We start from the raw sequence: 12277 nt of genomic DNA, 5'->3' as shown, positions 1-12277 counted from the left end.
TAAAATATATCCTAAGAACCACACTGTCCAATAAAACAAACACAACATTGTTACACCTTCCAACCAATATCGACAAAAAAAGCGCAAAAGTCACACATCCTAAAATACCCAAGTAACAAATACCTTGAACACGCTACAAGAGTCCACTAAATCTGTCACCTTCGGCAACACAAAGAAATCTGCTAACTAAATTGACCCATTAAAAAGACAAAGATTTTACACCTAACTTGGTGGCTGAAATATCCGATGATTCAAATGAACACCCTGCAAGGTAATTTCAACTTTAATCACACTTAATATGATTGAATTTAGATGGTTCTCCAGATGAGGTGAGACAGTGAAATACATGGAATTCCGGCTGCAAGTAGGAATTAATGTCAACTGTATATAAACACTGTAAGTGATGTTTGATCGGGATAATTTAAACATTTATAATCGCAGCTTTGTATTTGAGAGGTAAAAGAGAAATATTTGTGTATTCATTAAGATCCACAGGACAGTCTGGCATCATTATCTTTCTGAAATGGAAATTGTTGTTACATTGATATGATTTTAAAAGAGTTTTTTGCCGGCTCTTCTCTGTAGAAACTGTTTCCCGAACCGAAGGTATTGAATATATCATGACGATTCAACATAATTTCTATAAGATGTCTAATTGAATAAATTAAAGTTTAAGTTTGAGTTTTAATTATACTTTCGTTTCCTTTTGCTTGATATTATCTATCCTCAAAAGCCATACAATTGCTTAATCGTTAAAAAACCCTACCTGAAGAAACAAAGAGTCTGTAAAGACAAAGAAGTCAGCCAGAATAATTAGTCATCGCCTATTTTGAATGATTTAATTCTATTTGTCCATTGATTTACCTGAAATGTTTAACTCATAGACTTAAAATTAAATTTAAATCTTTGTTTTTTTTTTATATTTATGTTTATAACGTTCTCTTTGTACATAATTAAAAAATCCTTTGCTAAGGAAAATAATTAATATGTCCTAATTTAGTATATCTTCCATTGGGAGCTAAAACCTTTTTATTTTTATTTTTTCATATGAAGCAAATCCACAGAACGAAGCTAGTGAAAATATAATTTCACTCCGACTGTAAGTGAACCGTCAAAGTGGTAATAAAATTTAAAAATATCACAAGGCCAGCTTATATTGGCCATAAAGGGGACTGGGTTTTAACTCAAACTCAAACTCAAACATTCATTTATTCAATTAGACTACTATTTAGTAGCACTTTCGAATCGTCATTACATAGTATTTTAACATTTACCACCGATTCGGAAAGCAGTATCTATGGAGAAGAATCGGCAAGAAACTCCATAGTTGCTCTTTTAAATAATGTCAATAAATTTACATAATATGTAACTTATATCTACCTAACTACATAATATGCCAAAGAACTGTCCTGTGGTTTTTACGCGACAACCCTCCATGGGTCTTTATCGTCCATATATTCCTGAATACTGTAGTACGCTCTCTGAACTAGTACATTTTTTATGTAAGTTTTAAATTTAGTACTACTAAACTCTTTAATATTATGAGGAATTCTATTGTATAAGCGTATACCTTGACCCATAAATGAATTTTTAACTTTAGCTAATCGGAAAAATGGCATTTCAATTCTATTCTTGTTCCTTGTGCCATAATCGTGTCTATCTCCTACTCTTGTGTGTAAGTCAGAGCTTTTGTGTACATGCAAAATATTATTAAATATATACTGTGATGGTACAGTAAGGATACCAGTATTCTTAAAATGATCTCTTAGTGAGTCCCGAGCACGTAAATTATATATAGAGCGAATGGCTCTTTTCTGTAAGATAAATATAGTTTCTATATCTGCAGCCCTGCCCCACAGTAGAATTCCATAGGACATAATGCTATGAAAGTAGCTGAAATAAACCAATCTGGCCGTATCTTCATCGGTGAGATGCCTTATTTTTCGGACTGCATATGCAGCAGAACTGAGCTTACCTGCAGCGGTGTTGACATGGGCTCCCCACTGTAGTTTCTCGTCCAATGTTAACCCTAGAAATACAGTAGACTCAGTAGGATGCAATACCTCCCCGTTCAAGGTAATATCTCTGTTCAACTTTTTTACATTAGGAAGTAAAAATTCAACACAAGTGGTTTTTTTGGCATTTAATAATAAATTATTGGCAGTAAACCATTCAGATATGTGTAAAAGAGCACTGTTCACTTCGTCAACATTTGGGTCATGCCTATCCACATTAAAAATTAATGAGGTATCATCTGCAAACAGAACTATTTCACACCTATCCTGCAAATAATAGGGAAGATCATTGATATATACCAAGAACAAGAAGGGACCTAAAATTGACCCCTGTGGAACACCAATGTTAATTGACGCACCGCTAGAACGTTCTCCATTAACAACTACAGTCTGTATCCTATCATGCAGGTATGACGCTATGAGGTTCTGGGCTTTTCCTTTAATTCCATAGTGATTAAGTTTACGTAACAAAGTACAATGTTCAACGCAGTCAAATGCCTTGGAGAGGTCACAAAATATCCCTAGAGCATTTTTTGAGTTTTCCCATGCCTTATATATATGTGTTAGAAGTGCAACTCCAGCATCTGTGGTTGAGCGCCCCTTTGTGAAACCAAACTGTTTGGTGTGCAGTAAATTATTATTTGCAAAATGACTACTCAATTGGTTTAATATTAACTTCTCGAATACCTTACTTAATGTTGGTAAAATAGAGATAGGTCTATAATTGTTACAGTCTTCTTGATCGCCCTTCTTAAATAAAGGTATAACTTTACTAAGCTTTAGTAAATTAGGAAATGTACCATAGTCACAACACTTATTAAATATGGAAGCTAAATTTTTCGCAATATTTTCTATTATATTATTAACTAAATTTACGGACATTCCCCAAAGATCACAAGTATTTTTAAGATTAAGCGTCTTAAAGGCAGTAACAATATCATTAGCAGTTACGTGTCGTAATTCAAATAATGTACTGCACCCCGCAACATGGTCCCTCAAAAAGGTCTCTGCAAGTGCTGAAGACGAATTTAAACTATTAGTAATAGTAGCAGGGACACTACTGAAGAATTCTTCAAAAGCAAGCGCAACATCAGCACTTTTGTCAATAACCCTGTCATTATTTACAAGTTTTATGGTATTACTTGATTTGCTTTTACCCATTTCACCATTAATAATTGACCAAACTGTTTTAACTTTATTATCAGAGTCGCGTATTTTTTCTTTGATATACAAACGCTTTGCAGTGAAACAAACTTTTTTAAAAATTTTTGAGTAATTTCTAACATAACTAAGAAAAGATGGGTCTTTATTATATTGCTTCATACCATATAATTCATAAAGAATGTTCCTGCACCTATGTATACTAGCTGTCGCCCATTTACTAAATGGTAAATCCTTGGTAATATTTAAAGATTTAACTTTAAATATTTTTTCAAATTCTTTATGTACTAAATTAAAAAGATTTTTAAACATTTCACAAGGACTATTAGGATAGGATTGATCATTTAGTACGGGCAGGTTTTTATTAATATTATTCCTAAATTTATTAATGCCTTTTTTAGTTATAGGCCTAACATTAATCCTTTTAAATGTAGGTATGCAATCCCATTCAAAAACTACTTTCTGGCCACAGTGATCCGAAGTCAATGTATTGAGAATATTTTTCTCTAAACAGATGCAGTCACAGTATATATTATCAATACAAGTTGCAGAAGTAGGTGTAATTCGTGTGGGTTCGTTAAAAAGTTTATATAGATTAAATGACTGAAACAAATTAACAATTCGTGTAGCCGTTTGTGTTTGTAAAAGTAAATCAATATTAAAATCACCACATACTATAACTTTTTTTTTACTCCTGCTTAGACGCTTTAATATTTCTTCCATGACTGTCTCAAACATATTATAGTCACTGGAAGGGGGTCTATAAACGCAAACAATAATATAACGCTCCAGCTCCACACAGGACAGTTCAATGGTCCGTTCTACAGAAAGACTAACAATGTCAGTTCGTTCTTTACATTTTACACTATCATGTACAAAAATAACAGAACCTCCGTGAATAGCCTGTGTCCTAAAGTATATACTTTTTAATTTGTAATTTTCAATATTTACTAACGACTGACATTGTTTAAGCCAATGTTCTGTTACACAAAATATTTTAATATTGTTATCATTCAGAAACAATTCTATTTCTAACAATTTGCTAGCCAAGCCTTGAATATTTTGATGCACAATGGAAAAACACTGCTTAGCTGTTGTCTTATATACTAGTTTAAATCTAGCTTAGGGCTAGATTGTCTGTCTACACTTAATCTAGGTTGATGTATAAAATTACTACTACATAAAATTATAGTAGATCGATGGTCTGATACCGAACATGTACCAGACTGGTTAATATTATATGCTATTAACATAGCAAGTTCACGCTTATATCTATATGGCAGATACACTGTATTCTTTGTCAAAGTAAAAGATTTAATACATGAGTTAATGTCAAAGTAAATAAATGCATCACGATGATGATTTGTTAGGTTATACAATTTTAAATTCATATTATAAATTAATCTATTTTGTTCTTGTGTCAAACCAGGTAGGTATGGCAAGGTACACAACATAAATTTACATTTAGTCTTACTACTAATATCTAACATTTTTTTTAATCCTACATCAATATCCTTATTATTTATATTTAAACTGTCCCCATATAATATAATTACAATATTATTCTTATTAAAGCTGAAATGATCCAGTGATTTGATTATATATTTAAATGAACTGTTAGGCGTACAAACATTAGTAACTTTAAGCCCTAAGTTGTTGAGCATAGCGCCAAATCCCTGACCAATATTATCTGACAACACAATTATTTCCTGCTTTGAAAGGTATTTAGTATTACTGGTTGGAATTGTGGTAGTGGGTTTAACACTATGTATGTCTGTGTAGTCAGGCTTATGGGGCGACGGTTGCTCATTGTCATTGTTTGAACACTGACATACATATACATTTTACCTTTATGGACACATCAAATACAGGTATGTTTTATAGTGTTTTATGAAAATATGTACACACATAGGTATATAACATACCCGTAAACAAAGGTATCAAAATTCAATGATTATCTTATAATAAATAATAATAAAAATACTTTATTGTATGTACACACAGATGAAGTTGACAGAAAGGCAATAAAAAACAGCACAAGAGGTTAAGGTACAAGCGGTCTTATCGCTCATGAGCGATTTCTTCCAGACAACCAAAAAGCAAAGGAGAGCTGAGAAGTAGGAGAGTAAGCGTGGTATAAGATCTAGTTATTTTATATAGCATTTAAATTCACAAAGCTTTTCCTAGTCTTGCGAAATTTGAAACATAATGTGTTAAGTACCTATTTGTAATCTTTTTAAATACTCCTTTATTAACTTACTAGATTTCCGCCCGCGGCTTCGCCCGCGTTTGCAAAGGAAAACCCGCATAGTTCCCGTTCCCGTGGGATTTCCGGGATAAAAACTATCCTATGTGTTAATCCAAGTTACCCTCTATATGTGTGCTAAATTTCATTGTAATCGGTTCAGTAGTTTTTACGTGAAAGAGTAACAAACATCCATACATCCATACATCCTTACAAACTTTCGCCTTTATAATAGTATTAAGATTTGTCTTTGGAAAGAACGAGTAGAGCAGAAATATATTTAAATCTATCGTTAAATCATTGTTTTCCTTAATAATGTTTTAATCTTGTTTTAAAGCTCTCAGATCTTTACTTTCGTATCCTAAAAATAGACCTATAAAATACTTTCTCCTAACTTATGACTTACCTATAAACAGTGCATTATAAATTATCTTCAATAATTAGACAAGAGTCGTAACAAAAGAATTATTCCTTTACCACCAGACGCAAATTTATTGAAGTCAAAACACCTGGCACCTGTAGGTATTGTTCTTACGTTGCGCTAACACATAACTTTTGCTTTAAATTCCTTTGATTTACACTGAATGGTATCATCTATTAACTATTTATACTCATTAATCATATGTATTAATAATTTATAGAGGAAAAATTTGTATGTATGTTTGTAACGAATTGGCTCAAAAAGTACTGGACGTATATGGATGAAACTTTACAGTTATACAGGGTGTCCCACTGTTGGTATACTAAGCTCAAAGGAGGTTATAGTTTTGCATACGCTGAGTACGTAAAAAATACTTAAAAAATTCCAGACCCATTTTTTTTTTAAATAGATGAATTCTTAAAACTCTATGTGTACACCCATAACAAGAAACCCGCCCATTTTTGCCACTAGCACGTGAGCTATCGTTTAAGATTATGTTTTCATAGACAAAATGCTCACATTAGAGAAGCGGTATATGACGGCTGCGCGAAGCTAGAGAAGAAAACATGGATTTTCAGGAAAAAATTATCAAAAAAAATTTAACGTAATTTTGTTGTTTATGTATTTTTTACGTGATCAGTGTATGCAAAACTACAAGTTCCTTCGCGCTTAGTATACCAATAGTGGGACACCCTGTATAGGTAATACATCAGAATAACACATGAGCTATAGAAATACGTCTTGATTGTACCCGCGGGTAAAACTGCATGACACAACAAGTGAATTACAAAACTTTTAACGCACTTGTTGAAAATGAATTACGATCTGACTGATGAGATTTTTAAATATTTAGATCATGTTTTTAACTAAGTGCATTGCATTTATTCCTAGGTTTTACGATTGCGTCAGAACTATATAACTAACACAATTTTTTTTTTCCAGAACAGTCCAGTAGTTCTTGATTCACATCAGGAACGAGATCGATCAAACAAACAAACTCATCTTTATATTATCACTAGCTGTTCCCCGCGGTTTCACCCGCATTGTTATGCGGGTGAAACCGTACCGTATTTCTCTAGTAACTAAACGGAAACTTGTCAATTCTTTAATTTTCTCCATCTTTCTATATGGCTCCGAAACCTGGACATTGCGTAAGGCAGACTACTCTCGGATAAATGCTTTTGAAATGTGGTGTTGGCGACGCATGCTTCGCATCCCATGGACGGCACGTAGAACGAATAAATCAATTCTCGAGGAGCTTGGTATTACCAAAAGACTGTCCTCCACATGCTTGCGACGAATATTGGAATTCTTCGGTCATATTGCAAGAAAGAGGGGAGACAACCTGGAGAAAGTCCTTCTAACTGGCAGGGTAGAAGGAAAAAGGCCCCGAGGCCGTAGCCCAATGCGCTGGTCAGATCAAATTAAAACGACCGTAGAAACTAGCGTACCTGAAGCAATCCACATCGCAGAAGATCGAGACAAATGGCGTAAAATAACTAGGAAATCACAACTCCAAAATGATCACGACCCTCAGCAGTGAGGATTTCGACTGAAGGAGGAGGTTCCCCGCGGTTTCACCCGCATTGTTATGCGGGTGAAACCGCGGGAGGAGCACCTCTCCTGTTGGTCTTAGCGTGATGATATAAAGCCTAAAGCCTTCCTCGATGTATGGGCTATCTAACACCGAAAGAATTTTTCAAATCGGTCTAGTACTTCCTGAGATTAGCGCGTTCAAACAAACAAACAAACTCTTCAGCTTTATAATATTAAGTATAGATTATAGAAGACTTACAAATTATTACTATCAACTATGTAATAATTCTACATCAAATATAATTCCATCGCCAAACACATATTTATCACCTTTACGTTGAAAATACCTTTATCAAGATCGTAAATCTCACAGACGAGGTACATCGCTATAGCACCTCTGTTTACATCTGGCTATTTGGCCAGATTGGACATGGTAAATATTTATACTGTGGCCGTAATAAGTAATCATACATATTACGATGTTTTATTATAGGTAAAACTTGTTTGATGAATGTTGACAATGTATTATTATATATTCTATTATTTACTAGCTGTGTCCCGCAGTTTTGCCTGCATTGCTCCGCTCAGTCTTCGTGTAATGATATAATATTACAGACTACTCGATAAAATAATGGGCTATATAACACTGAAAGATTTTTCAAATGGGACCAGTAGTTCCTGAGATTAGTGCATTTTTGCAAACAAACAAACCAATTTTTTAGCTACAACAATAAAAATCCAATGTATCGATGTTTCTAAAGAAATATAACATGCATCTTCCTACTATATCAGCTCTTCTTAAAATTTTATAAAAATTTATTAGAACAAACCTAATAAATAAATTTAAATCACTTTAAAACCTGAGTATTTGAAAAATATACTTCATATTATTATGAATTCTAAAAATAAGAATATGTTTATTAAAATACGTTGCAGAGATTTTTAATAAAAGCACAGGAAGGAAAGGACAGTATCGAGTATTTTTCAATAAGACCCGTGAGGCCATGTTGCCGTCTATATATGAAACTGGACAAAACGTGCATAATCTAAGGGTAATTTATTTTTAAACTATAGGTATTAATGTCAATTTTCTTTGGATATTTATTTTCATTTTCTTTTTTATTAGAACTAAAATCAATACCATAGGTCCGCTGTACTTACCAAACACCATCTATACTAATATTATAAAGAGGAAAGGTTTGTATGTATGTATGTATGTATGTATGGTTTTCACGCATAAACTACTGGACCGATTTTGATGAAATTTGGCACAGACAATCTTTAGACCCTGAGAAAGAACATAGGCTACCTTTTATTTCGAAATAATATGTACCACGGGCGAAGCCGGGGTGGACCGCTAGTCGTTAATAATTCTATGAGAGGATGCTCTTCTTGTATTTTAAAATAAATCTATATCAATATCGAGAAAGGAGTGAACGTCGTGGTGTAGCTAACAGTCATTGAATTTAGAAAAAAAAATTGTCTTTAGACACATTGAAAACCGCCTCTATGTGTAAGTTTCGCTGCAACACTTGGAAAACGAGCCAGTTGTTTAGCCTTATTAAAATATTTCCTGACGACATTCACTTGCTTATCGTTCTAAATTGGTTATCGATGGAAACTCTTTTACAAAACATTATATTTTCGTAACAAATTTTCTTTTTAAATGAAATAAGATAAGGTTTAAACTCAAAGGTAATGTTAGACATGCATGAAAAGTTAGGTAAGTTTTATTTTTCACTAGATTTCCGCCCGCGGCTTCGCCCGCGTTTTCAAAGGAAAACCCGCATAGTTCCCGTTCCCGTGGGATTTCCGGGATAAAACCTATCCTATGTGTTAATCCAAGTTACCCTCTATATGTGTGCTAAATTTCATTGTAATCGGTTCAGTAGTTTTTACGTGAAAGAGTAACAAACATCCATACATCCATACATCCATACATCCATACATCCATACATCCATACAAACTTTCGCCTTTATAATAGAATTAAGATTAAGATATATTTTCTAGATATTTATCATGTACCTATGTTTATTGTTTAAGTCACCTTTGATTGGCATCAGAGCTCTTGAAAGCATGAGTCGGTGTAGACATTAAGTAGAGTCTAGAATCGCGTAAAAGCTAATAAAAGAAAAAGAGAAAGCTTTTTCAACTACAAGACAAAAACTTAAATAATCCTACTAATATTATAAATGTGATAGTTTGTGAGGATGGATGGATGGATGTTTGTTACTCTTTCACGCAAATACTACTGAACCGATTACAATGAAATTTGGTGTGTAGGTAGCTGAATACCTAGATTAAAACATAGGCTACCTTTTATCCCAGAAATACCAAAGGAATGGGCTATGCTGGTTTTTCTTTTTCTTATCTAGTAATACATGAGACTTCAATATCTAAATAGGTAAAATCTTTTGTCAATAAAGAATTTTTATTTATTTGTTTATGATTTAATCACGCCAAATCTACTGAACGGATTTCGATCAAACTTGGCAGTGTTTTAATTCAAATTCTGGTGAATGACGAGCTATAACTATTAACTAATACTAACTATATGTACCTATAACTTTGCCCTTGGTTTTCCCAAATAAATAGACACTAAACGATCAGTCCTTAGTCCTTACAACAATAACATATAAATATTAGCCTTCATAATCACTCAACCGCGATCACTCGATATCAAAGTGTTTGTTAAACAGGGCGTAATGTACAACGGTCATAAACAACATTACCTGTGAAATATAGTCTGTGGAGCCGTGCCGTTTTACGTTCCGTCGGTGACCATGATGCAGCGTGTTTGGGGATATACCGGAAGTTGTTTTTAGAAGAAAAGAAAAGGAATGACTTGGGGTATTGAATTTTGTTTTTATAGACTGGAACAGGTTTATATAGTGTTGTGAAGCTCATGATTAAATGAATCAATCGCTGATTCGCAATGATGAATCGCTGATATCCTTTATTTAATTTATTCCATTTGTTTTAATAATACATAATATAGTAGTCGGTTTTATTGATCTCATCTGTCTATGGCTCGTTTTATATGCAGTTTCCATTAATTAGTTTAGTGTTAGTGTTTGGCTTCTATTTTAATCTCAGCTTTTATCGGAAGATTGAAAAATGTATTATTCAATAAGATGTTTACGTAAGTCTTCTATTTTTAACCAGAATTCATCTGTGTATTGTTAAAATCAGTTTTGTATGTAGTTCACAAGATTCATGTGTAAAATAGACAGACAATTACTAGTATTAAGAAACGTAAACATAAGAACGTTTTTGAGTTATATTATTTTCGTATCGTTGTAATTTATACCCTCACGTTTTTACTGTCTACTGAAGGAAAATTCCAAAAGCTATATGTAAAGTTATGACACAACCACTTAACACCCACGTAAAGCTATTTCCACCAGTCACCAAGCATACAAACATGCACCCACAAAAATATCTATCTACCCACATATCCTTACAACGCAGTAGCGTGGTCACCCGAACTTTTGGCAAGTACGTTGGCTGAGCTCCAAGTTCCCGCTATTTGCTTATAATTCCGAATCAATATGCCAGCACACGTGCATCTGACTATTCCCCTCATAAACGATGTAATAGTTGCTGTAATTCACGCACAATTGCAATTTAGAACCGTATAACATGTTTAGCCTGCGAACTATATTGCCTTATTAAAGTATCTATTAGCGATATGGTGACGTCATAATTGTTATTGGCGATGGTTAGTTGGGCCATCTTTAGGTGATCACTGAGTGTGTGGTAGGTCACTCGTACCTAGAAGGTACCTACAAGGTTTGAGTGAGTCGAGTGTGTCAATAATTTAACAGTTACTTTCGATATTCAACAATTACAGAAGTGTTGACTGAGTGTGTATGGGTAGACGAGAGTGGGAAAAGATTAACACACTTTTTAAAATGTAATAGCAATTTAAAATTACCTGTGAAACTACATTTTATTCACTTTCTGTTCATAAATTTTATTTTATAATATATTATTTATTTATGCAAAAGAAAGCAAATGTATTTTATGGATATTTCCCATAATATCTTAACCTCTTTATTTTATATTTAAACCAATCAGAATAAGTCAATGAACTAAAATTATGAATACATACTTTTAGATATAGAAAAAGCATTACCGTCGGTACGACTTAAAAATGCTTACTAGATATGCAAATAAACAAAAACAATAAAATCTTTTGGTTGTAATCTCTACATAGTAAGAGATCTGTATCTCTGTATTAGAAAAGCGACCGGTAAGTTTCTGTAAATAACCCACAAAACCAACAAAAAGCGGCACTTCCAAAACTCACACCTATTTGTAAGACACGTCGCGATCTATTTCTATCGTATCAACACCTGTCGTGGGGATACACACGATTAACAATACGACTGGACGCACGGTTACACGACGACCGTACGACATTTGAATAATTTTGTATTATTGTTAGTTTATAAAAATTAATACTGTGTCTGATTTTATTAATCGTTGTAGAAGAGAGGAATGATCAACTAAATTGTCAACATGAATGCGAGAGTTATTAGATTGGAATTCATCTTGAAAGCTTAACAGTTTTGTTATTATTTCAATTTCTAAAATAATTAATGGATTAGCGACATTTCATGAAATCACTGACAGAAACTTACATCAAAACTCTACATACTCTACTTTTGTAAATTGCCATTGTTTGACCCAGGGTTTTCAATGATCTAAATTATTAGGTTTTATCCAAATCAATGCTATGCTAATCATAGATGCTATGCTAATCACAAGAAAACGTACATAACAGAATGACGGACGGATAGACTTTCGCATTTATAATAGAAGCATAGATTAGTCTCTCATTTTTAAATAAAAAATCGTATAAAAGGTGTGTAAACGTTCTTCGTACTTTAACA

At 33.3% G+C, this 12277-nt stretch overlaps 1 protein-coding gene across 1 annotated transcript; it reads left to right on the top strand.

The window, feature by feature from the left end:
- Window positions 1–7028: 7028 nt before the first annotated feature.
- Window positions 7029–7385, top strand: LOC149905488 (uncharacterized). Its single transcript, XM_090106586.1, has one exon. It carries the CDS (start codon window positions 7029–7031, stop codon window positions 7383–7385), a length of 357 nt encoding a protein of 118 aa, XP_089962712.1.
- The last annotated feature ends 4892 nt before the right edge of the window (window positions 7386–12277 follow it).

The sequence above is a fragment of the Colias eurytheme genome, chromosome 10, assembly GCF_061535395.1.
Source record: "Colias eurytheme isolate Ceu_HAF_F1 chromosome 10, ilColEury1 Martin Lab GWU primary, whole genome shotgun sequence".
Taxonomy (NCBI): Eukaryota; Metazoa; Arthropoda; class Insecta; order Lepidoptera; family Pieridae; genus Colias; species Colias eurytheme.
The sequence above is the reverse complement of the archived record's forward strand: the minus strand, read 5'-3'. Positions and strand labels throughout refer to the sequence as shown.

What these genes read in the sequence shown, in the direction of transcription:
- LOC149905488 (XM_090106586.1), top strand. Translation starts at nt 7,029, where the DNA reads ATGTGGTGTTGGCGACGCATGCTTCGCATCCCATGGACGGCACGTAGA.